The sequence below is a fragment of the Monodelphis domestica genome, chromosome 1, assembly GCF_027887165.1.
Source record: "Monodelphis domestica isolate mMonDom1 chromosome 1, mMonDom1.pri, whole genome shotgun sequence".
Lineage (NCBI taxonomy): Eukaryota > Metazoa > Chordata > Mammalia > Didelphimorphia > Didelphidae > Monodelphis > Monodelphis domestica.
This window is the reverse complement of record NC_077227.1, coordinates 753,754,485-753,779,574: the sequence shown is the minus strand read 5'-3', so window position 1 is coordinate 753,779,574 and position 25,090 is coordinate 753,754,485. Positions and strand designations below refer to the sequence as shown.

General features: G+C 53.9%; 1 protein-coding gene across 2 annotated transcripts in view; it reads left to right on the top strand.

The window, feature by feature from the left end:
• The window catches only part of NBAS (NBAS subunit of NRZ tethering complex), a 177,290-nt gene that overhangs the window by 37,698 nt on the left and 114,502 nt on the right, over nt 1–25,090 (top strand). For both annotated transcript variants that reach the window (XM_056814754.1, XM_056814758.1), the window contains exons 12-21: nt 3,997–4,125; nt 6,411–6,474; nt 13,879–14,072; nt 15,228–15,485; nt 16,169–16,294; nt 18,364–18,515; nt 19,168–19,290; nt 20,193–20,271; nt 21,596–21,700; nt 21,861–21,997. In XM_056814754.1, the coding sequence (XP_056670732.1) occupies nt 3,997–4,125; nt 6,411–6,474; nt 13,879–14,072; nt 15,228–15,485; nt 16,169–16,294; nt 18,364–18,515; nt 19,168–19,290; nt 20,193–20,271; nt 21,596–21,700; nt 21,861–21,997 (1,367 nt within the window). The remainder of the gene's footprint in view (nt 1–3,996; nt 4,126–6,410; nt 6,475–13,878; nt 14,073–15,227; nt 15,486–16,168; nt 16,295–18,363; nt 18,516–19,167; nt 19,291–20,192; nt 20,272–21,595; nt 21,701–21,860; nt 21,998–25,090) is intronic.

The following is a 25,090-nucleotide window of genomic DNA, read 5'->3' as shown; positions in this document are numbered from 1 at the left end:
GCAGGGGGAAGAGGCCTGGACCTGCAGTTGGGAAGACTTGAGGTTGAATCCTGCCACAGAGCCTTTCCAGAAGGGAGGGAAGGGATGTCTCCTGTACCCAGCCTCTCAGATCGCCTAGGGGATCAGTGTGTTCTGTTTGGGGCACCCCAGTTTAATAAGAGCCTCTACAAGCAGGAGAGGGTCCACAAGAGGCCTGGAGGCCTGTCTTCTGAGAGTGGGTTGTATAGACTAGGCAGTTTAGCCCAGAGAAAGGGAAGTCTTGGGGGGGGGGGCAGTCCATGAGTGATTTCTGTGTTCAAGGATTGGGGAAGGCGGGGTGTCTAGTGGAAGAGGGATTGGTCAGGGGAGGTGGGAAATAGGAGGCTATGAGGTGGCTTTTAAAAAAAAAATTATTTAGTCAATTTAGGACATTATTCCTTGGTTACAAGAGTCATATTCTATCCCTCCCTCCCCTCCCCCCACCCCTTCCCGTAGCCCATGCACAATTCCACTGGGTTTTACGTGTGTCCTTGATCAGAACCCATTTCCATGTTGGTGTTTGCACTGGGATGTTCCTTTGGGGTCTCCATCCCCAGCCATGTCCCCTCAACCCATGTAATCAGGCAGTTGCTTTTCCTCGGTGTTTTTACTCCCACAGTTCTTCCTCTGGATGTGGACAGTGTTCTTTCTTGTAGATCCCTCCGAGTTGTTCAGGATCACTGCACTGACACTAACGGAGAAGTCAGTTACATTCGATTGTGCCACAATGTATCTGTCTCTGTGTACAATGTTCTCCTGTCGCTCTGCCTCACTCCCTGGAGGTCGTCCCAGTCCCCATGGAATTCCTCCATTTTATTATTCCTTTTAGCACAATAGTATTCCATCACCAACATATACCACAGTTTGCTCAGCAATTCTCCAATTGAAGGGCATCCCCTCATTTTCCAATTTTTGCCCACCACAAAGAGCGCAGCTATGAATATTCTTGTACAGGTCTTTTTCCTTATTATCTCTTTGGGGTACAAACCCAGCAGTGCTATGGCTGGATCAAAGGGCAGACAGTCTTTTATCGCCCTTTGGGCAGAGTTCCAAATTGCTATGAGGTGACTTTCTAAAAAGATTAAATTTAAAAAATCTTTTTTTTTTTTAAACCCCTACCTTCCGTCTTGGAGTCAATACTGTGTATTGGCTCCAAGGCAGAAGAGTGGTAAGGGCTAGGCAATGGGGGTCAAGTGACTTGCCCAGGGTCACACAGCTGGGAAGTGTCTGAGGCCAGATTTGAACCTAGGACCTCCCGTCTCTAGGACTGGCTCTCAATCCACTGAGCTACCCAGCTGCCCCCAAATTTAAAAAATCTTAATCTTAATTTTCAACTTTAAAAATATATTTTGTTTGCTTTTATGATCTGAGATCTGCCTCCTTTACCCTCCACCTGTCTCCCTTTACCACAAATTCATTACAAACATGTAGAGTCCATCTAAACAGATTTCTGCATTGGCCGTGTCCAGTGGGTCTGTGAGTGGGTGGAAGCCTAGGATCTCCTCTCCCAAGCTGCTACCCTGACCAGCCCCCAGTCTACAGCCCTCCTGGAGGTCTCCTGTTGAGATGGCCTGGAAAAGAACTCGTTGGACTTTCTGGATGGCCCTGTGGGGATCTGGGTTGGGGTATTTGAAAAAAAAATTTGGCTTTCTTTTTTTTAGTTACACTTAGAAATACTATTTGGCAACTTTTTTCTGACATTTTGGGATTCAAACTCTCCCTCCTTCACTCCTCCTCTTCCCTGTGTTGGTGAAGAGTCTGATACAGGTTATACCAAAGCTTTCATGTGGTTCTTATTTCCATATTCCCTGTGCTGTGACAGAAACACACATTACAAAAGCACTCATGAAGGAAAGAAAGTGAAATATGGCACGTTTGGTCTGCAATCGGACTCCCAAAGTCCCTGCTTGGGCTGTGGAGAGTGCTTTCTTGTGAGTCCTTTGGAGTTCTCTTGGAGGCTTGCTTCTGTTACTGGACACACTGTTCTCCTGGTTCTGCTCACCTACCTTTGCATCAGTTCATAGACATTTCTCCAGGTTTTTCTGAACTCATTCTGTTTCTCTTTTCTTATGGCTCAATCATATTCCATTACAACCATATACCACAGCTTGTTCAGCCATTTCCCAATTGGTGGACAGCCCCTCAGTTTCCAGTTTTTTTTGCCACTACAAAGAGAGATGCTAAAAATATTTTGGTGCAGATAAGACCTCTCTCCCTATATTTGATCTCTTTGGGATACAGACCCAGTAGAAGTATTGCTGGCTCAAAGGGTATATAGACCTTTGTGGTCCTTTGAGCCTGGTTCCATATTGCTCTCCAGAATGGCTGTATCAGCTACCAGTCGTGTATTGGTGTCCTGATTTTCCTACGTCCCTTCTGGCATTTATCGTTTTGGTTCTGCTGGTCAATCTAGTTGGTATGAAGTGGTGTCTCAAACTTGTTTTAATTTGCATTTCTTTCATCAGTAGTTATTTGGAGCATTTTTTAATATGACTTTATCTTAGCACATCCTTTGACCATTTGTCAGTTGGGGAATGCTTTGTAGTCTTATAAATTTGACTCAGTTCTTTATGTATGTGAGAAGTGAGGCTTTTGTCAGAGTTATTTGGTATAGAATTCTTTTGGGTTCATTTTCTAGATCTGTCTGTAGGAGGTTTTTGGAGAGGAGCCTGCCATGCTGCTCCTTAATGCTCCCCCATCTTGGCTCCGTCCATCTTAAACTTTCAATCGAGAACCATCATCACTTAAAGTTTTAATGGGAAAAAAAAGCATCTTTCCCTGGTAGGTCCTGGGTCACAGTCTTCTAAAACTCCCACAGCCCTTTTCTTTATAATACCTGGTAACGTGAGTGGTTCCAGGCTGGCGGATTCCAAGGTGCAGATGAGAAAAGTGTTGTAGCATCAGTTGCCCAAGACCTTCCAGCTTGGGGGTGAGGTTGTAGCTATCAGTTCTTGCTTTTACTAAGCCCCATCACTGGGCTCTGGGCTCAGATGAGATCCTAAAGCCTCGAGAAGGCGGTGGTCTAGCTGTAAATAAACACTTTGAACAATAACTTCCGCTGGAGGGGTGCCTGGGAAGAGGAGTATGCAGAGGACGCCACTACTCAAGGAGGGAGCATCAGGAAGTCAGCGTTTTTTTTTTGGACTTTTCAAAGTCATTGAACCAGACTGAGAAGAGAGAAGAACCTTAAACAAGTTTGACTTGTGACTTCAGTTTACATGTTGGACTTAAGAGTCATTGGCTCTTCCCCACGGGGCCTGAGCAGCCACGAGGGAAAGGTGTCAGGACAGTGTGGCCTTGGGAGGAGGAAATCTGTGTTGGTGGAGGACAGGGAACGGTGTATCCCAGCAGTCCTGATGCACGTCTCCAAGGCCCGGTGCTAGAGATTCAGTCAGCACTAATACGTGGCTGCTGAATGTCATCCAACACAGACAGTCCATTGTGGCTGCATGCGCTCTCACCTCGGGTATGCTCGGCTTTGGGCTTTCTTCCCCAGTGACTTGGCTTATGAACTCCTTAGAACAGAAGCCTTCCATCTTCTGAATTCCCCAGACCAGCCTGATAAGCCCATTAGGCGCCTATAAGGTTAACATTAATATCCAATAACTCCAAGTATTATGTTTTGTAGGATTTATTAATAATCACTTGGAGTAGGAAAAATACAAGAACAAAAGTAAAAGCCTGAGTAAATTCACGTGAGGAAAATCCTCCTGCCTCTCACCTCACCCCACCAGTCACGTTTCTGGGAGAAGAGAGTGAAAGGTCGGGCTATATCGAAATATATCCGCCCTAGTTAGCACATAACGTGAGAAGGAACATGGGGAACTGGGAAAGAGGATTCCTGGGGAGCAAATTCTAATATACACCCCTCTTCAGTGGTTGGGTGGCTGAAAAAAAAGAAAGGAGGATGTATGGATATATGGTTGCCTGCTCTTGACTTTCCTTGACCTCATCCTTGGATCTCCCACTCTTGGCCAGGACGGGATCTACAAGATGAGCCTCTCTCCCGATGGGACAATCCTGGCCACCATTCACTTCTCGGGAAAGCTGAGTTTCTGGACCATCCCGTCTCTCAAACAGCTGGGGGAGTGGAGTCAGGAGGAGCAGGTAACTGTCTTTCCTGTGATTCCTCACAGGCCCCTCTCCTCTCGGGGTAAGAGTGGCTGGAGACACTCATCCCCCACATGCAGGATTTCATTTGAGTTTATCACTAATGGGTTCAACAGCGGCGAATTCTGGCTTGTGAGCTGAGCTGCTGAGCTTAACTCTGATGTCTTCCAAGATCACTGGGCCAGGCTGCTGGCAGTCCTGGGCTGGGCTGGTGTGGGCTCCCCAGAGAGACCAAATGGAGGACTTGGGCATTTAGACAACCCCCTGGTTTAGTGGAGGGGTTGGCTTCTTCCTGCAAAGAAGAGAGGTCTCCTATGGGCAAAGATTAAAGGCTGGCCTGACATCAGAGGCCTGTCCCTGACCCCTAGACTCTTAGGAGTAGGTCCCACCTGAAGTTGCTGGGAAGGTGGAAGTTCCAGACTAGAGAAGGATGCCAGGAGTGGCCAAGGACTGGAGCTTGTTCTCCGAGACGTACTAGATGACAAGGCCCTGGATTCAGGAAGGCATTCTGAGAACTGGTGGTTCCATTGAGAGTTATAAGGGGAAGTTCAGGATCCTGGCCTTCCTGAGAATGTGCCATGTATGTCCTCAGGCCTGAGGCATTTATGTAGCAATTTAGAGGGTGAAGGAGGAAAGAGGGGCAGAAGGCATTTGATTGGAAGTGAAGAAGAGGGAACCCATGGTGAATGGCCTCTGTTCTTTTGTGTAAAATGGCATGGTTGGGGTAGGGGATGCCATGGCAGGTTTGAGAATGGAAAAGGTTTGGAAGAGCCACAGAAGAGAATGGGAGAGTAAGTGAACGAGGGAGGTAGAATAGGATTGCCAGGCACCAGGGAGGGCCTGGATGAACTTGGGTAACAAAATCTGTAGTGGACCCAGGCAGAATGGGGTCCATGATTGTCTCCACTTGGGTTCGGCTGCACATGTATAGAAATGATGGTGATGAATGGTAGAAACCATCCAAGGCTGGGGCTTGACTGGGTTTAATCAGAGGTATGATATGATATGATAAGGGGGCCAAGGGTTCAAGAGAGAGAACAGCATATAGTTGGATTGGTTCACTGAGGAAGTGAGATGGGCAGAAGAGGGAGATCGTGGCTAGTGCAGGGGAGATGGCCTGGGAGAGAATTTTTTTTAACACCCTTAGCTTCTATCTAGAATCAGTATTATGTATTGATTCTAAGGCAGAAGAGCAGTAAGAGTTGACAATTGGAGTTTAATGACTTGCTCAGGGTCACACAACTAGGAAATATCTGAGTCTAAATTTGAATCCAAGACTCCTGTCTCTAGGCTTGGTTCTCTATCCACTGAGCCACCTAGCTGCCCCTCCTGGCAGACAATTGAGAGGGCAAGAGATTGGAAATCACAGTGTAGATGAAGGCTAGCATTCTATAGGGGTGGGCAGAGGGAGAAGGGAAAAGCCACATAAAGGGACTTGAGTCCCTGGTTCATTTATGGGTCATGGCAAGGTCCAGGGCATGACCGTTCTTGGCTGTGGCTGACATTGGATGGGGAAGTAGCTTCTGGCAGATGAGTAGACCGAGGATCTGAGTGGTTTGGCTCCTGGAGGGAGAATCAATAGGTATGTGGAAATCCCCTTGGTTGAGGGCAGGGTTTGGGGAGGTGAGAAAGGCTTGGAGTCAGCTATCAGTTTAATTGAGGAGTCTGTAGACAACAGCTCCCAGGTTTCTGTTTGGGTGGCAGATATGAATGCCTGGACCCCAAAGGAAGAGGTTTCTGAGTGAAGGAGGAAGGGGGAGGAACTGGAGGTGACATTGGGGAGCAAGATGTGTTCCAACTCTTGGCCACTCTCAGTGAGTCAAGATGAACCAAGTGAGGGGGCAGCCAGTCCTGGAGAAGCCTAGTGTCTGTCGTCAGGGGGAGACAGGCTTTGGTAAGAGGTGGGAGACAGGAGGAGTGGGAAAGAGTTTCAGGCTCTCGACACCTCTGGGTGATTTTAGATGTGTATCATGACAAAGAAGTCATTTTGTTGAACTTTCTAAAAGCTTGTGGCATCCTTTTGTCTTCATGTCTTTATCCCCATTTTCCTCTCTGCCACAGAACGGGCAGATTAATGTAACTTTTGGATGAATTTTAAGGGGCAAGAAGGGGCCTTTCCCAGGGTTTGATCAAGGATGAAAAATTCCAAGTCAGTCGGACTCTGATATAGGAAAAGTCATGTTAGTTACCCTAAGGTGCCATTTTTAAGGGGACAGACTGGTAAGGCCTCTAGGCTTGTCCAGCTGCAGCCTCTGTGTAATGACTGTGATTTTCATTTTTAGCCAGGTTATGATGAAATCAACCCCCATTGGAGGCTTTCCACTGAGAAAAGGAAAAAAATCAAAGGTGAGTCTGCAGCCCAAGAGCATGTGGGGGAGTGGGAGTGGTTCCCACCCCTCAGGGCCTCAGCCTTGTCCCTGGGCCCTGTGGATGGCTGCTGTCTAAGGTGGACAGGCCCATCTTCTACTGTGGCTCAGCTTCTGAAGGCTGTTGGCATTCAAGGGTTTCCCGGTCTCTGTTATACATACTTGTCAAAATCGATAGACTGTGTCTGAAATTTGGAAAGATTCATATGGGTTTATTCAACCAGAAAATTTAACAGACTTATCAAGCATCTCCTGTGTGTCTCAGGGACACAAAGATTGCTGGAAGCTGCTCATGAATGAATCGGTCTGATGGGACAAGGGCATCTGGGGGGCAGCACAGACAGAGCAGCGTGATTATAAAACAAAGATAGGTGAGGGGGGAGAAGTCCAGCAAAGAAGCTGTAAGAAGTTGGAGAAGGAGTCAAGATGGCGGCATGGAGGCCAGGACCCAGCCAAACTCTCCCAACATTTCCCTCCGAACAGCTTTAAAATAATGCCTCAAGCTGCGTTCTAGTGTGGCAGAGCCAACAAAAGGTCAGCACTTAGGAGGTTGGCAGGATAGGTCTGTAACCTTGGACTGGGCACAGATCTGGAGTGCAATGATAGCCCCAGCTGTGGGCCTTGAAGGAGGCCTCTACGGTGGCAGTAAGAGCAGTGACTTGGGGAGCTCCCAGCCTAGAGACAATAAGGGGTTTGGACAATTGGTCAGAAAGAGATTATGGGGATCCTTTGTTGGCAATGGATGCTGCTGGTGCTGATTGGCACCTCTTACCCATATGCAGTTCTAGGGAAGAGAGGAGTGCTTGTGGCATTGGAAGCAGAGGCTCTTGTCACAGTTTCAGGGCCAAGAGGAGTACCAGTGCTTTTGGTTACAGGCGAGTCCCTGGGTCACACTGCTTGGAAGCACCAAAAACTTGCAGATCCCCAGAACTAGCTATTAAAACAAAAGCACAAAAAAGCCTGATGCTTGGGTCAGTGCCTCCCCACACTCAGGTGAGCCAAACCCAACTTTAACATAAAGTTCAAAAAGGAATAACTTTAAAAAAATGAGCAAAAAAACCAAAACAAGAACTTCACCATAAAAAGCCACACTACTTGATGTCCCTCCTTCAATAGAGGAAGTCTAAAAAGCCATCAAACAAATGAGTGCAGGCAAGGCACCCGGTAAAGACGGGATCCCAACCGAGGTGTACAAGGCCTTAAATGGAAAGGCGCTCCAGGCATTCCACATAGTGCTGACCAGCATATGGGAAGAGGAAGACATGCCACCAGAACTCAGAGATGCCTCCATCATAGCCCTATACAAGAACAAAGGCTCATGAGCAGCCTGTGACAACTACAGAGGCATCTCACTACTCTCCACTGCCAGAAAGATCCTCACTCATGTTATATTCAACAGGCTCCTGTCATCTGTTTCAGAGCAGAACCTGCCTGAATCACAATGTGGCTTCCGACCAGATCGCAGCACCATCGACATGGTCTTCACGGTGAGGCAAATGCAGGAAAAATGCCTTGAGCAGAACCTGCGTCTCTACATTGTCTTCATAGACCTGACAAAGGCATTCGACACAGTGAACAGGGACACATTGTGGGTGATCCTTAGCAAGCTCGGCTGCCCAGCAAAATTTGTCAAACTGATCCAGCTCTTTCATGTCGACATGACAGGGGAAGTCCTATCTGGTGGAGAGACTTCTGATCGCTTCAACATCTCCAATGGCGTGAAACAAAGCTGTGTCCTCGCTCCGGTACTATTCAACCTATTTTTCACCCAAGTATTACAACATGCTGTGATGGATCTAGACCTGGGCGTCTACATCAAATACGGACTGGATGGCTCACTATTTGACCTTCGCCGCCTGACTGCAAAAACAAAGACAACAGAGAGACTCATCCTGGAAGCTCTCTTCACAGATGACTGTGCTCTCATGGCCCACCAAGAAAATCATCTCCAAACCATTGTGGATAGTTTCTCCACCTCAACAAAACTGTTTGGCCTGACTATCAGCCTCAGCAAAACAGAGGTGTTGTTCCAACCTGCACCAGGGAGGCCAACGAACCAGCCGTGCATTACAATCAATGGCATGCAGCTTTCTAACGTCAACATTTTCAAGTACCTAGGCAGCACCATCACCAACGACGGGTCCCTAGACCACGAGATGAATGCCAGGATCCAAAAGGCCAGCCAGGCACTCGGGCGGCTGCTCTCCAAAGTCCTCCAAAACAGAGGTGTAAGCACTGCGACGAAGCTCAAAGTGTACAACGCAGTGGTCCTCAGCTTGCTCCTGTACAGTTGTGAGACATGGACACTGTACCGGAAGCACATGAAACAGCTGGAGCAATTCCACCAACGCTCCCTCCGGTCAATCATGAGGATCCGATGGCAGGACTGAATCACCAATCAGGAAGTCCTTGACAGAGCGAACTCCACCAGCATCGAAGTCCTGGTCCTCAAACCCAGCTACGATGGTCTGGACCCGTCATCTGCATGGACCCACAGCGAATACCAAGACAGGTATTCTACGTTGAACTGTCAGCTGGACTCAGGAAACAAGGCCGACCAAAGAAAAGATTCAAGGATCAGCTAAAGTCCAACTTGAAGTGGGCTGGCATGACACCAAAGCAACTAGAACTTGCTGCCTCTGACAGAAGCAGCTGGCGAGCCCACATTCACCATGCCGCCACCACCTTTGAAGATGAGCGACGTCGACGTCTTGCCGCTGCGCGTGAACGCCGACACCAGGCCACAACCGCACCTCCCGTCACCACTGGCGTCCCATGCCCCATGTGCCACACACTGTGCGCCTCAGCCTTTGGACTCCAAAGCCACACGAGGGTACACCGTAGATGAAACTGCACAAAGACAATCGTCATTCTCAATCACCGAGAGACTACTATATATATACCATGGCAGGGAAGACCAAGATACAAACTCAGAATGAGAAAATCATGTGAAAACCAGCTACAAAGAAGCAAAGCCTCAAAGAAAAATGCTAATTAGACCCAAGCAAACAAAAATTCCTGGAAGAGCTATAGAAAGAGAAAGAGAATTGTAGAGGAAAATTGGGAACAGAAATGAAAGTGGTAGATGAAAATTATGAAAAGGGAATAGCTTGGTAAAAGAGGCGCAAAAAATACTAAAGAAAATAACATAAAAAAAAACAGAATTGGGGAGCAACTAGATGGCACAGTGGATAGAGTTCTAGGCTTGGATATGGAGGATCTGGGTCCAATTCTTGTCTCAAATAAATACTTATTAGCTGTGTGATGCTGGGCAAGTCACTTAACCCCCATTGCCTGGCCTTTATGTCTCTTCTTCCTTGGAACCAATACTTAGTATTGATTCCAAGACAGAAAGTAAGAATTAAAAAAAAAATTATTGGATCACCTGAAAGCCATGATCAAAAAAAGAACCTAGACATATATATTTCAAGAAATTAAGGGAAACTACCCTGCTAGCTTCGATCCAGAGGCTAAAATAGAAATGGAAATAATTCACTGATTACCCCTTGAAGTGATCTCAAAATTAAAATTCCCAATAATATTATAGCCAAATTCTAGAACTCCAAGGTCAGGAAGAAAATATTGCAAACATCCAGAAAGAATTATTATAGAACCACTGTCTTGATCACACAAGATTTAACATCTTTCATTAAGGGAGCTAAGGACTTGGAATATATTTCAGGAAAAAAAAAAGAGCTAGGATTACAACCAAGTATCATGCTCTTGCAATGGATTTTTAATGACTAGAGGACTTTCCAATATTCCTGTTGAAAAGACCAGTGCTGAATGGAAAATTTGATCTTAAAACAAAGTACTCAAGAAGCATAAAAAGGTAAAAATGAAAGAGAAATCATAAGAAACTCAATAATCATATACATTCATATATGAGAAGATATTACATGTAATTCCTAAGAAAATCATTATTAAGGTGGTTAGAAACAGTTTACATAGGCAATGGGGACAGATATGACTCAGTTATGTGGTTATGATCTAAAAAAAATGAAGGGATGAGAAAAAGATGCATTGGGAGAAGGGAGAGGTAGAGTAGGAAAAATTATCTCACATGGAAGAGCTCTTACAGTGGAGGGGGGAAATGGAGGATGAGTGTGTGTAATGCTTATGTGTATGTGTGAGTGTGCAATATACCCTCATTGTAATGGGTTCAAAGAACACACACACACACACACACACACACACACACACACACACAAAGCGTTGGTTATAGAGCTCTCTCCTGCCCAGCAGGGGAATAGGAGGAGGGGAAGGGGATAAGGCCCAGAGGGGTTGGGTGGAATGACCAAAGTAAGAGCAATAAAGGAGAGGTAGTTGTCACACGGAAAACAGACTTTTGAGGAGGGTCAGAGTAAAAAGAGAGAGAGAAGGATCCACATGAATGTGAATGGGATGAATTCACCCATAAAAGAGAAGTGGATTGCAGATTGGATTAGAAACCAGAATTCAACAATATGTTGTTTACAAGATAGACAGATGGGTAACCTCCCTCCCCCCAGAACACACACATACACATGTATAACCCCCCCCCCCCCCCGAACCATATCCAGAGGTGTGTTCCACTGAAGGGCTGAAGCAGAAGTAAAATACGGAAGGGTAGCAATTATGATCTCAGACAATGTAAAAATGGACCCATTTAAAAGAGATAATTAAGGAATCTGTATTTTGCTAAGAGGTACTATAGATAGTGAAGTAATAGAAAAAAATTTTACAGGAAGTTTCTCTGATAAAGGTCTCTGCTCAAATTTATCAGGAACTGAGTCCAATTTATAAAAATAAGAACCCTTCCCAAACTGATAAATTACTAAGAGATATGGACACGCTGTTTTCAGAAGAAAGTATCAAAGATATCTGTAGTCATGAAAAAATGCTCTAAATCACTGCGGATTAGACAAATGCAAACTAAAACAACTCTGAGGTTCTGCCCCACACCTATTAGAATGACAAATGCTGGACGGCATGTGGGCAAACAGGGACACTAATGAATTGTTTGTATAGTTATGAACTGGTCCTACCGTCCTGGAGAACAATTTGGAATATACCTAAAGGGCTGCAAGCTGTGCCTTGCCCTTTGACCCAGCAATAGCAAAGAGATCAAAGGAAAAAGGACTTAAATGTCCAAAAATATCAATTGCAGCTCTTTTTGTGGTGGCAAAAAATTGGAAACCGAAGGGCTGTCCATCAATTGGGGAATGGCTCAGCAAGCTATGGCATAGGATTGTGATGGAATACGATCCTGCTGTAAGAAAGAAGAGGAGGGCGGTTTCAGAAAATCATGGCAAAGCCCTTATGACCTGATGCAAAGTGAGAAGAACCAGGCTGTCATTGTGCACACTAACAGCAATGCTGAAATAATGATCGGCTGTGAAAGATGGGGTTGCTCACAGTGATCCAAGACTGAGCCGGAGGCCCGAGGAGGAGAAGATGCTCTCTGCCGCCTGAGAACTGAGGAGCTCCGAGGGCAAATTAAAGTCTAGTTTTCTCGCTTTTTAAAATTTTCTCGCTTTTCGAGGGGAATATGGCTAATATGGAAATGGGGCAGGCAGGTGGTGCAGTGGATAAAGGCCAGGAGTCAGGAGGACCCGAGTTCAAATCCACTAGCTGGGTGACCCTGTAAAAGTTAAATTTAGTCTCTACTGATAAAAATATTATTTTTTATGAGGTTTATTAAAGATTATTAGAAATCAAGGAAATAAGAAAATACAAAATAAGAAAAGCACGTGCCTAGGGCTGATTAGCCCATTCACAATTCACTAATATCTTGCATGCCGAGTAGAGAGACGCGAGTGCTTAGAAGCGGAAGAAGAGAGCGCTTGGGAGGCAGAGAGCCCTTTAAATACTAAATTGTGTTCTTGCACTCAGGTGAGATTATAGGGAATTCTGGGAAGTACCAAGGACTTCTGGGGATTGAAGTCCGGGGTTCAAATCTCCATTTTACAAACCTGAGCAAGTCACTGAACCCTATTTGCTCCAGTTTCCTCATCTGTAAAATGACCTGGAGAAGGAAATGCGAACCACTCCAGTATCTGCCAAGAAAACCCCAATGGGGTCACGAAGAATCAGACGCGACTGAAGTGATTGAGCGACAACATGGCAGTATGTTTGGCGTGACTTCATGTTGCTCACCTTCTCAGTGGTGAGGGAGTGGCGGGTGGTGGGGAGGAGAATTTGCAACTCAAAATTTAAAAGAAGGTTAAGAATAAATATGTGGGAAAGACCAAAGAAGATGAGGAGGAGGCTGAGATCTCTTTGAGCTGGGGAGCCTGTTGGGGCAGACTCCACAGAGCCTCCTCTTTCACTGTCCTCTCCTCCTGGTCAGGCTGTTGACCAGCACAGGCCTTGCTCAGGTGTAGAGCTGTGTCAGTGCCTAGGTAGTGGGTTTAGAGCCAGAAGGGGATTCCTGGATGTTCTGTTCACAACTTCTTGTTTCACAGAGAAAGAAACAGAGGAAGTCCTCTCTGGACCTGCCCTAAGTCCCACAGTTCCCCAGTGCTGACAGTGCTGTCTCACTTCAGGGCCTTTGCCTTTAAGGCCAGTGTGTGTCCTGCTCTTTATCTATCATCCCGGCTGTGTGTCCCTTCTCCCAGTCTTTCCCCCTCTCCCTGGGATCCATCTTCCCCAGATAATCTGGCAGCAGGGTGGGAGGCCTCCTCCTGGGCCTGCTTAGGTTTGGGGGGGCCAGAGCAGCACTTGATGTGCTTGACTGAAGCCCTCTACTCTCGCTCCACTGTTGGCCTCCTCTGGATGTCCTTTTGCTGTATCCAAGTTGTGTCATTGTTCTAAAGGCCTTTGAGATGATCTGAAGGAAGGGAGGAGGGAAGGAAGAGAGATAGGGAAAGAAGGAAGGAAGATAAGAAGGAAGGGAGGAGGGAAGGAAGGAAGAGAGGGAGGAAAGAAGTGGGAAGAGGGAAGGAAGGAAGAGAGGGAGGGAAGGAGAAGGAAGGAAGGAAAGGGAGGCAGGAGGGAAGGAAGAGAGGAAGGAAGGAAGGAAAGAAGGAAGGAAATAAGTGGGAAGAGGGAAGGAAGGAAGGAAGGAAGAGAGGGAGGGAAGGAGAAGGAAGGAAGAGAGGTAGGTAAGGAGAAGGAAGGAAGGAGGGAAGGAAGAGAGGGAGGGAAGAAGAAGGAAGGAAGAGAGGGAAGGAGGGAGAAGGAAGGAAGAGAGGGAAGGAGGGAGAAGGAAGGAGGGAAGGAAGAGAGGGAGGGAAGGAGAAGGAAGGAAGGAAAGGGAGGCATGAGGGAAGGAAGAAAGGAGGGAAGGAAGAAAGGAAGGAAGGAATGAAGGGAGGGAGGAACTGTTGAGTATTCCCTGGATGTGATCTGTTGCCTCTTTACTGCCTTGGAGGTTCTGATGAGTGACCATCTTCCTCTCTAGATAAAGAGTCCTTTTACCCGCTGATAGATGTCAATTGGTGGGCCGACAATGCCGTGACGCTGGCCCGATGCTCAGGAGCCCTGACAGTGTCATCTGTGAAAACCCTGAAGAACTTGTTGGGGAAATCCTGTGAGTGGTTCGAGCCGTCCCCTCAGCTCACGGCCGCCCACGACGGAGGATTTCTGAGCTTGGAGGTGAGGGCGCCTGTAGACACGCCGTGCACTCACGGTGATGGAGGAAACCTTAGCAGCCCCTTGTTGAGGAAGACGGCATTTCTGAAGCCCTCACTGCACGCCAGTTCTGGGTTCAGAATTCTGCCTCTGCCCGTAAGGAGCTCGCCGTCGCATGGGGAGAGGCTGAGGCACCTGAGTGCAGAGATCCAGGAGCAGAGGGGAGCAGCCTCCCAGGGAAGGCCCCCGGCCCCATGGTGGGCCTTGGCCCGAGTCTCGGGGAAGCCGGGGAGCTTGGGTCGGCGCTGAGGAGGGTTCCAGGCCTGGCCCGCAGCCCGAGGGAGTGCCTGGAGCAGAGACAGCGGCTCTTGTTTGGGGCCCCTGAATCCAAGAGAATGAGCTGGGGAGGAAGACTACAAGGGGATGCAGGGCCGGTCGTGAGCGGCTTTGAATGGCAGACAGATTTTGCCTTTCCTCCTCGAGACCCCACTTAGGAAGCCACTGATGTCACTGAGTGGGGGCGATGTGACTGCCCCGGCCCTTTGGGGGCTGAAGGGAGGCTGCTCTGGAGCAGACAGAAGCCTGGGTGCGAGGTGGCAGGGTGGGACCACAGGCCTTAGACAAGGGGGTGGGAGGCAGGGAAGGCGAGGTGGGGGGCCCGCGGAAGGCCACGTGTGGGTCCTGCCTGAGGCCTGGATCTTGCCTCGGGCGCAGAGGTTTCGCTCTGTCATTTCCAACTCGGTCTTGATCCTCCTGGGCTAAAGCCCTCCGGAGTTTTCAGGCGGGGCTGAGTGACTCCTGCTCGCTTTGCCTGTGACCTGGGATGGGCCTTGGGAGCAAGGAGCGGCTCCAGGAGCCTCTGCAAGAGAGGAGGAGAGGAGGGGCTCTTCCTTAAAGACCCCCGTCCTTGGGCCGCCCTCCCCTCCCCTCTGGCCCAGGGGCTGCCCGGGGAAGGGACCGCCTTCTGCTCTTCTGCGGAGCGTCTAGAGAGAGAAGCAGCACGAGCAGGGGTAGAGGCTGGCCTCGGGGCCCGGGCCTCAGATCCTCCCTCTGGCTCCGGCTGGCTCTAGAGAAGGGGCCGTGCTGCATCCGTAGAGGGCATTCCCTCCTCTGGGAGTCCTCCGAGGCCGTGGAAGGGAGCGGTCACTCACGGGCTGCTCGCGTCTGCTCTCCCCGTAGTGTGAGACGAGGCTGGGGCCGAAGAGATCGCGCTTGGAGACCCGGCCAGGGGAGGACGAGGAGGGAGACGAGGACTCTGACTCGGGCGACGAGCTGTCCGCCAAGGCTCGCTACTTCGGCTACATTAAGCAGGGCCTCTACTTCGTGACGGAGATGGAGCGCTTCGCTCCGCCCCGAAAGCGCCCTCGGACCCTCACCAAGAACTACCGCCTGGTCAGCCTGCGCTCCACCACTCCCGAGGAGCTCTACCAGCGCAAGGTGAGGGCGGCCAGCGTCTGGGCAGAGACGCCCACCCCCAGAGGGCCCCGAACCTCCTCCTGACAGGCCACCCTGCAGGGGCCTCTCTTCCTCCCCTCCCCAGCTGCCTTTCTGTCCTCTGGGTCACGGGTCGGGCCACGGAGACCTGGGGAGGGGCCTTGTGTGCCACGGTGCTCGGAGACCCTCCTGTCCAGGAGGGCCCGAGTTTGGGTCTGGACACATCTCAGCTGTGTGGTCTCTGGAATGTGGCCTCTCCTCTCGTGGCCCTCCCCACGCAGACGAGGCGTGGCACACACGAGAGCTGCTGGCCCTGGCCGAGGGTGGCTCACCAGGAGGCCCCAGGCTCTAGTCTGTGCTGTGGCTGTAGCTAGTGCAGAAGCATGGCTGGAGCCCAGGCCTGGCGGTCAGGCCCTCATCCTCCCCTCCTGCTTCTGGCCCTGCCCTCGCGGTCATCTGGCCACTTTTCCACCCAGCCTTGGGTTCCTTGTCTTCCCTCAAGGAGGAACTTGGGGGAGGCTGAGGGAATGTGCAGCCATTGTCCGGGGGCTCCATGGCCTCCGTTGTCTGGCCAGACCTGCCCTAGAGAGCGTGCGAGGGACGAGGGCGAGTCTCGGGTGCCACATTCTCCGCGACCTCGGCTCGCCCAGGGACCGGCGTGACTCCTGGTCCTTTCCCACTTCTAGATCGAGAGTGAAGAATACCAGGAAGCCTTGGCTCTGGCCCACACCTATGGACTGGACACTGACCTAGTCTACCAGAGGCAGTGGAGGAAGTCCACGGTCAGCAGCGCTTCCATTCACAACTACTTGGTGAGTGACAGAGGGCCGGAGCCCAGCGCCCAGCTGTTTACTCTGGGGGTATGCGTGTGAGAGTGTTAGTGAGTGTGTGAGAGGGAGTGTGTGTTTATGTCTATGTATCTGTGTATGTGTGTGTATGCCTATGTGTCCATGCCTGTATTTGAGTGTGTATGTTAGTGTGTGTGAGAGGGAGTGTGTTTATGTCTGTGTATCTGTGTATGTGTGTATGCCTGTGTGTATATGTCTGTATTTGAGTGTGCAAGTGTGTTAGCGTGTGTGAGAGGGAGTGTGTTAGCGGGTCTCCAGACTTAAGGGCTGGACCTGTGGGCCGGTTGCTCATAGGGGCTCGGCCACTGCCTCTGGGGCTCATCTCCCTGTCCCCAGACTGAAGGGCCTAGACGGGAGAGGGGATTTATAGATGAAGAGAATCCTTTCAGGAAACAGAAGCACCGCCTGGGCTCTTCTCCCTCCTGCAAAGGGGAGGAACCGAATGTGTGAGAAAGGTGTGAATCGAGGCCAGACAAGCCTGGGGGTAGCCATGGGGTCTTCCTGTCGGGGTTTAGGAAAGCCTGGTGGCCTTTTTGGCTTCATGAAGCTCTCCCCTCCCAGGCTTGGCTGCTTCTGGTCTTCCCCCAGTACACCGGTTCCTCCTCTACCATCACCAGCTGGCCGTGGTCCGAGGAGGGACGGCCCCTGGGTGCCACATTTTGTGCCGCCCCAGATACTCTGGCCATGGGCTGACTTTTCGGAATGGCCTCGAGGGCGTGAATGCACTGACCCCTGTCTCCTCCCCCAGTCACTCCTCTTCCTTGTGGTCAGCTTTGGCCTGGGGCTGTGGGGCAGGGCCTCAGAGCTGCCTCGGTGTGCCCGCCCAAGAGTCGGTACTTAAGGATAATTTTAGTGTTTTGACTTAAAATCTAAGTAAGTGGTTGCCATGGGAAATTCCCAAATATGAAAATACCCAAGTCAGCTGGGATTTATGGAGATTTTAATTAATAAAGAAAGAAGGAATTAAGGGAAGGAGAGAGTGAGAGAGAAAGAGAGAGAGAATTAATTTAAACTGCTCTGGCTCAGGGTGAGCCAAGCAGTAGTTAAAGGCCTAGGCCAAAGCGGCCTCCCTGAGCCCAAGGGAGAGTGAGTCAGTCTTATTACTTACCACAAGACCATCTCCAAGCAAACTCCAGTCCTCCACTGAATCTCCTGAACTCCAATTCAGAATCTAACTCAATTCCGAGCTCAATTGCCCAATGGACTTTTTACCCCTCCTTTTAAAAAAAAATTTTCTCTTATGTCACCTCCCCTAAATTTTCACATCTACCAATCACAGTAGACGCTTTTTTCCAGGACTGCCCATTCTTAGTTCTCATCTTCTTTGGTTTTCACCTTCTCTGGTTAGATTAAATCTTCTGAGTATTTCACACCTCTTTGTTAAGCTTGCCTTTTGTAAGTTACTTGACCTTTTTAGGTATTAATTTAACTTTTACAGGTACTTAACACCTTTTTGTATTAGATCTAAAAAATAGACCTGTCTTAAGGTTCTAGCTTCGCTATAAGGTAAGAGTTGAGGACTTTCATTGTTCAATCAGGAGTTTACAACTTTATCTTCCCCTAAGGCACAGTCTAAGTAGGGTGGAGTAATTTCCAAGTTCACAATACATTCTTGATTCTTGTTAGACCAAGTATCTCCATTGTTACAATAAGGGAATAGCTAGACCAAATCTTCTAAGGTACAGTCTGAGTAATTTTTAAGATTCACAGTACTGTGTGCCAGTTCTGAGGCAGAGGTCCTGTGAAGCCCCGAACTGCCCCCGGCCCTCAGGACGGAGCTGGGGAGAGAAATGTGGGTTGGGGAGTGCTTACATGGGCTCACAGCACCGTTCTGGCCCAGTGGCCTCCCATGTCTCTCCTTGGGCGGCTCCTGCAAGCATCTTGTGCTCCCGGGTGCCATGCTGGCAGGGTAGGGAATGAGGCTGCTTCGGGTCAGCCATTGCTTGGGATGTCCCGAAGCACCCCTCCATGAAGTGGGGGGGGCTCCTTAGCCAGGTGGGGGGCCGTCACCCCTCTCTGTGTCTCATCTCCAGAGCAAGATTAAGAAGCGCTCCTGGGTCCTCCATGAGTGCCTGGAGCGGGTCCCCGAGAACGCCGAGGCGGCCAAGGAGTTACTCGAATACGGCCTGAAGGGCACCGACCTGGAGGCACTCCTGGCCATCGGGAAGAGAGAGGACGATGGCAGGTGAGTGGGGGCTGTGTCCCGGGCGGCCAAGGGCTAGGAAGGGGCGCTCGGTGCCTCAACAGTCGGCCTGCAAGGTCGGGGTGAAGGAGACCGAGGCACGGCCCGCGGGCGAGTGCCGGGGCCGCTCTCCAACCTTGCCTTTGATCCTCTGGCCTCGTGTGGGGGCTGCCCTCGCCTGTCTGTTAATGCCAGCTCTGGCATGGAGGCTCCCCACGTTGGTGTTTACAATTGAGGAGTGGAGGCCCCGAGTCGGGTCACCAGGGACCAGGCTTAGTCCTGGTTCTGCCACTCTGGGGGCAAATGGTTTCTTCTCACCGTGCCTCAGTTTCCTCCTCTGTAACGTGAGGATTGTGCTCTGGGGACCCTTCCTTTGGGAGAGCTTGTGGGGTGGACAGACCCCAAGACTCGGCCCTGGGCCAGCTACCACACGTGTGCCTGTGTTTTCGGTATGGTGTCGGCCCAGTCCCATCCCATGAGGCCGATGAGCTCCCGCTCTGACTGGGGACGGCTGTGGGACGGTTCTGGGGCCCCGTGTGTGGACAGATGAGGCTCGTTACTGACTTCAGGAACAAACTATCATTGGCACTTTCTGGAAAAGAGCCAGCAGGCTGCAGAATGGGGCCAGAGTCAAGGGGGTTTCTGCCCCTTCCAGGTTCCTCTTGCCTGGGGAGGTGGACATCGCCGAGCTGCCCTACGAGGACCTCTCGGCACCGGCCGGAGACTTTGGAGGCAGAGACAAGAGAGCGGAGCTCCTGCAGCTCGTGAACTTCTCCCAGTATGTGTGCAGGTGCCCCTGGCAGGCTGGCATCCCTGGGGGCAGCAGGGGGCTTGGAGGATGGGAGGCCGGGCCGGAGGCGGGAGGTCCTGGCTTCAGAGGTGGCCTCAGACTCTTCCCAGCCCTCCCCGTCCTCTTCCTGAGCGCTGAGCCCACAGAGCGGGAGTCTAGACCCCGGCATCTCGGGATGCCACGCTCCCGGCCCCGGGCCAGTTCTCCTGCCATGGAGACTGGCTCAGGTCCCAGCTCTGCCCATCACACGTCGGGCGACTCTGTGGCATCTGTGAGCCCCTCGGCGTCTCCTTTGCCTCAATTCCGGGCTGAAGGGTGGGACCCGACGCCCCCCGCCCATTCAGTGGATCCCCCCGAGAGCCCTGTGCTGCCCTTCTCACAGGAAGTAGGTCCCCATTTCCTAGATGAGGAGACCGAGGCGCACAGGGCCTCCCTGGGGCAGCGAGAGGACCGATGGTTGGAGGTGGCCTTGTGGCAGCGGAGCCCACTGCATACCTCGGGGCCTGTGGGCTGCCGGGGTCTTCGGGAAGGGCGGCCCGGCGTGAGGGGACGCGGGCCAAGCCTGGAGGGCAGCGGGTGCCGCCTGGGAAAGGGGCATCGAGCCTGGCACGTGGAGTCACTGTTTACTAAGTGCTGGGCACGGAGCCCTACACGGGTGCAGGGAGCGGTCAGATGGTGCCGTCCTCCGGGAGGGTCTGGCCAGTGTGCCCCTGGGGGTGGCACTGCTGGGTCTGCCGTGGGCTGGGGCCGCTGCCGGCCTGGCGGGCGGCTTCTCCTCTCTGTCCGCTCAGCGTCTTCCCAGCAGACCCGGGGCACCTGGGGGCCGAGCGGGACGAGCCTCCCCTTTGGGGGAAAATCAGTTCGGGCCTGACCTGCTGCTTTGGCCGCAGGCTGACCTTGGAGCAGAAGGAGCTGTGCCGGTGCCGGCTGAAGTTACTGACCTACCTGGACCGGCTGGCCACGTACGAGGTGAGGCAGCCCTGCGGCCTGCAGGGGGAGGGGGCCTGGGGGCCGGCTGCTCCTCCTGGCCATTCTGCCTTGTGGTTGGCGCTGCCTCACCAAGGCCCGCTGCCCGCCATGGCTCTCCCCTGCTTCTCCGTCCCTGGTTTGGGGGTCGGGCCCCCCTCTGCCCTCCTCGTCACGCTGGGGGAGAGGAGATGGCCGAGGAGACACAGCTTGGCGCTTCGGAGAACGTCGTGTCCGCCTCCTGCTCCCCTGCTCGCTCCCTGGGGCTGATGTGGCCCCCCACCCTCTGTCCCCCCATCTTCCGTCTCCACTCTCTGCCCGTCCCTTTAATCTGTCCCTCATGCCACCTGCCAGTGTGCCCCGGCCTCTCCGGCCTCTCCTCTGCTCTGGCCTCTCTGGCCTCTCCTCTGCCCTGGCCTCTCCGGCCTCTTGGCCTCTGCCCTGACCTCTCCGGCCTCTCGGCCTCTGCCCTGACCTCTCCGGCCTCTCGGCCTCTGCCCTGGCCACTCCGGCCTCTCGTCCTCTGCCCTGACCGCTCCGGCCTCTCGTCCTCTGCCCTGACCTCTCCGGCCTCTCGTCCTCTGCCCTGACCTCTCCGGCCTCTCGTCCTCTGCCCTGGCCTCTCCGGCCTCTCGTCCTCTGCCCTGACCTCTCCGGCCTCTCGTCCTCTGCCCTGACCTCTCCGGCCTCTCGTCCTCTGCCCTGGCCTCTCCGGCCTCTCGTCCTCTGCCCTGGCCACTCCGGCCTCTCACCCTCTGCTCTGACCTCTCGTCCTCTGCCCTGACCTCTCACCCTCTGCCCTGACCTCTCCGGCCTCTCGTCCTCTGCTCTGACCTCTTTGGCCTCTCGTCCTCTGCTCTGACCTCTCACCCTCTGCCCCGGCCTCTCCGGCCTCTCGTCCTCTGCCCCGGCCTCTCCGGCCTCTCGGCCTCTCCCTCCCTCCTCCCTCTTGTCCCAGGCCTTTCCCCTGTAGGCAGAGCAGCCCCTTCCGGAGTCCCGCCCTCCCCATGCCCTGATCGAGGGGCCTCAGCTGTCCCCGTCGGCTCCCATCTCCCGTTTTTTCTCGGTCGCTCCTGGACGGCTTCACTTCCGGGGCCCTTTGCCAGGACGCAGGCCCAGAGCCCGGCCTTCCTGGGGGTGGGGCTGGGGGGGGCCTCCTCTCTATCCGGGGTGCTCCCTGAGCTGGCTTTCCCTGGGGCGATGCCGGAAGGCCCTGCCTGGGGGAGCGGGGGCTGGGGGGGGCTGCCGCAGAGCCCGCCGGCTGGAGGTGGGCAGGCCGAGGCGCTGGGGGGGGCAGGACTTTTCAGCCTCGTTTCTGCCCCCGCAGGAAATCCTGGCCGTGCCTCATGCTGCCGAGCACAGCTACGACGCCGACTTCTTCCAGAAGTTCAGAAATCAGAACCTCGTCCTGTCGGCGAGAACTTACGCCCGGGTAAGGGGGCGGGGAGGAGGGTTGGGAGCCGTGGAGGCAGGCGCTGCCCAGGCTCCGCCTCGGAGCCGGCTGCTCTTACATCGAGGCCTCCCATGGCGCACCTGGGGGGGGGGGCTGAACGCCGCCGAGTCGGGGCAGCCACGGAAATGTCCTCCCCCAGGAGAGCAACGTCCAGGCGCTGGGCCTCCTGTTCACGTACCACGGCTCGGAGCTGCTCGCCCACCGCCTGGCCCTCCTCTCCAACTTCCCCGAGACCACGTCTCCGCACGAGTACGCCGCGCTGCTCCCGGAAGCCTGGTAAGGGCCCTCGGGCGCGTGCAGAGACGGGGGGAGCCAGGGGCGGGATGCAGGCCTGCTCTGGGTTCGAGTCCTGCCTGCCCCCTGGGCTGACCGCGGGATCTGGCCTTGCTGGACACTCCGGGCGTCTCCCCCAGATCGGGAGGCCCTGCTGGGGTGCTGCTCTACTAGTGGGGAGCATTCTCATCCTGGGAGTCCCCTGGCCTCGGCCGGGCCTGGCGGAGGCCCACCGTGGGTCAGAGCGGGCAGCTGAGGAGGCCAGAGGACACCCGGGAGGGCACAGTCTGTAGCAGAATCCGCTCGTGCCGTCTCATGGGGCGCCTTTGGGAGGGCCCATCAGAGTGTGGGGGGGACCCGGAAAGAGAAAAGCAGAGACACGCGGCGCCGCAGGGGCTTGTGGGCCGGACTGCCCCCCGCAGGCCATCTGGAGGAAGAGGAGCAAGAAGGGAGGGGAGACCCTCTGGCCTCGTGGCGGCGGCGTCCTTCCCGGCCCATCGTCGGTGCTCCCCTTTGGGCCCCCACTTTCCCGTGTTCTCGTCAGCCTCCTCGGGGCCCTACGCGGGGCCAGTGTGTCCGTGTGCCCGGCTCGTCCAAAAGCGGGGTGCAAGAGGCTGTGCTGGGACGGTCCCCCCGCCCCCAGTGGGGTGCTCTGGTGCCAGAGGAGCAATCAGTGATTGCAGCACGGAGGAAGCCCCACCTGTGTGCCAGGCGCTGTGCCAGGCGCTGGGGCACTGGGGGGGCGGTGGTGCCCCGTATTGGTTCTGTTCCGGTGGTGCCCTCGGAGCTGGCGGAGGAGGCGTGGCCTGCTGCAGAGAAGGGCCTTCCTGGCCCGGAGTGCCCAGGCGGAGGCATCCTCCGGGGCCTTTGTCTTTGCTGAGCTCTCCTTGGATGGATGTCCGGGACGGAGGATTTCAGAGGGGCGTTCCCCGGGGAACCGATTGTCTGGGCCTGCGTCTGTCTGTCTGTCTGGCAGCACCCGTCCCTGCCCTCCGCGGCACTCGTCCTTGCCCCAAAGCGAGAACCCGGCAGACGGCTGCCCGTGGGGTGCCGGCCCAGAGCCCTTCTCTGCAGGCCGCTTGGCCTTCGGGCCTCCGGGGCCGCCCCGTCCAGAGGGTGCCCGCTGCGGATTCTCTCTTCCTCCTTAGAAAAGACAGTTCACCCAGAGCGGGGCTGGTGGCGCCCAGGCGGCGGCCCGTCCTACCCCTCTGCCGCGGCGTCGCCCAGGGGAGACAGCGAGGCCTGCCTGGATCGCGCCGTGCCCCCGCGCAGCTCTCTTGGCCCCTCGCACCCGACAGCCCTGAGACTCGGGAGCCCCAAGAAGCCAGACGGGGGGGGCACTTTATTCTTGGGCTGGCCCAGCCTCGCTCGGCCCCCCCCCCCCCCATCACCCATTGCCTTCTAGAGGATAGAAAGCCCCCCGGCCTCCCCGAGGCTGGAGCTGTGCTTGGGGCCTGCCAGGCTGGCTGGGCTGGGGATGCCCAGGGTCCGAGCCCTGGGCGGCCGCCCCATCCGGCAGGGAGCTTGGATTTGCTTCCCAGGCCTTGTGGAGGCTCGCCAACATCCTGGCGGGTAAATTGAGACCCGCCATCTTTGAGTACGTTGAACCATCTCTGCTTGGGCCGAGTCCCCTCTGGGAAATTCCCCACGTGGTTTCTTTTGGCGGCTTCGCTCTGGTAAGACTTCATTAACGTGGAGATGCGTCTGCACCACCCCAGGCCCTTTTGGGCATTCAGTTAGCACACCAGGAGGCTGGCGGCCGCCATCTTTCCCGACTCTTCAGGCGTTGTTTTTGTGATGGCGGAGAAAGTCAAAGCCCTCTTTTGCAGACGGTCTGCTGGCCGGTTCCTGGGCTCCAGCCTTGGCCCCGAGGTCCTGGCCATCTAGCCTTGATTTCCGTTAGGCTCTGGCTTTGTTCCAGGCCGGGGGGCTCCCGGCTGGCACTGGGGGGGGGGTAGCCGCCTTAGGCAGGGCGCCCCGCTTACGTTTTGGGTTTGAATTGTTTATTTTCTTTTTTCCTGTGAAAACAGCTTCTGACACTCATTCTAAACAGTGGAAGTGGCCGGTTCTCTTCCTCCCTTCCTTGAGAAGGCAGGCCGTGTGCTCCGGGTCACCCGTGGGCAGCCATGTTAGTCCTGACCCAAGTGGGGAAAGTCTGCTGGGATGCGGATTCCGTCTCCATTCCGGCCCCCCCACCCTGGGGTCCGGCCGTCCCCCATCTTTGGGCCTTGGGGCGGCCACCCGAATGCTCTCCCCCAACGTGGCCTCCACTCTGGCCTTACGAAAAGGAGACTCCGCCCCAGAACCGCCCTCTGGAGCAGGCCCTTGTGATCCGCTGTCAGGGTGCAGCCAGAAACCTTCCCACTTTGCGGCTTAGCTGCTCTCTGGCAGAACCCTGACCCATGATCGTCTCCCTTAGGTGGGGCAAAGGCCACACGTCCTCTCCTAGCTTTCCCCTCTGCATCAGAGGCCCTTTCAGACCATCCTTTGGGGTCCCCCCCGACTCCCCCGCCTGCTTGTAGCTCGTCTGAACCCCCCTTTCCTCGTGGCTGGGGTCGTGTCACTCGGTCCTGTTTCCCAAAGGGTAGAGACGCCCCCGAATTCTTTTGTTCCCAGGAATTGTCCCGGCTAGCGTGGGTGGCGTTCCCCGGGCTCGGACCAGAGCATCCAGTCTCGGGCTCTGCAGGCCTTGGAAAGCGCGGGCCCCTCCTTCCTCAGAGGGGGTTTTCTGCCCATTTAGTGCTTCTGAGTTTGCTCCCAGCCAGCAGCCTTTCCGCGCGTGCCTGTCTCCCCGTTATTGTGCCCATCGCAGAGACGATGAGCAGACTTGTCCGGGCCCCACCGTGGGCCCTCGGGCATCGGCAGGGAGAGGACATCTGCAGCCAGGACGGGCGCCCGGGCGTGCTGGGCTCTGGGCTCACCCGATGCGGCGTTCGTGACTCCTCCTCCGAGAGGGACTCCTGGCATCGCGCCGAGTTTCGGCCCTTCTTCGCACTGTTGGGGAGGATGGGGGGGTCCCGGGCTACGAGCAGAGGCGGCCCTTGGGGCTCCCTTCCCCTCGTACTGTCCGCGGGGCTTTGGCTCTCTCAGTGTGTG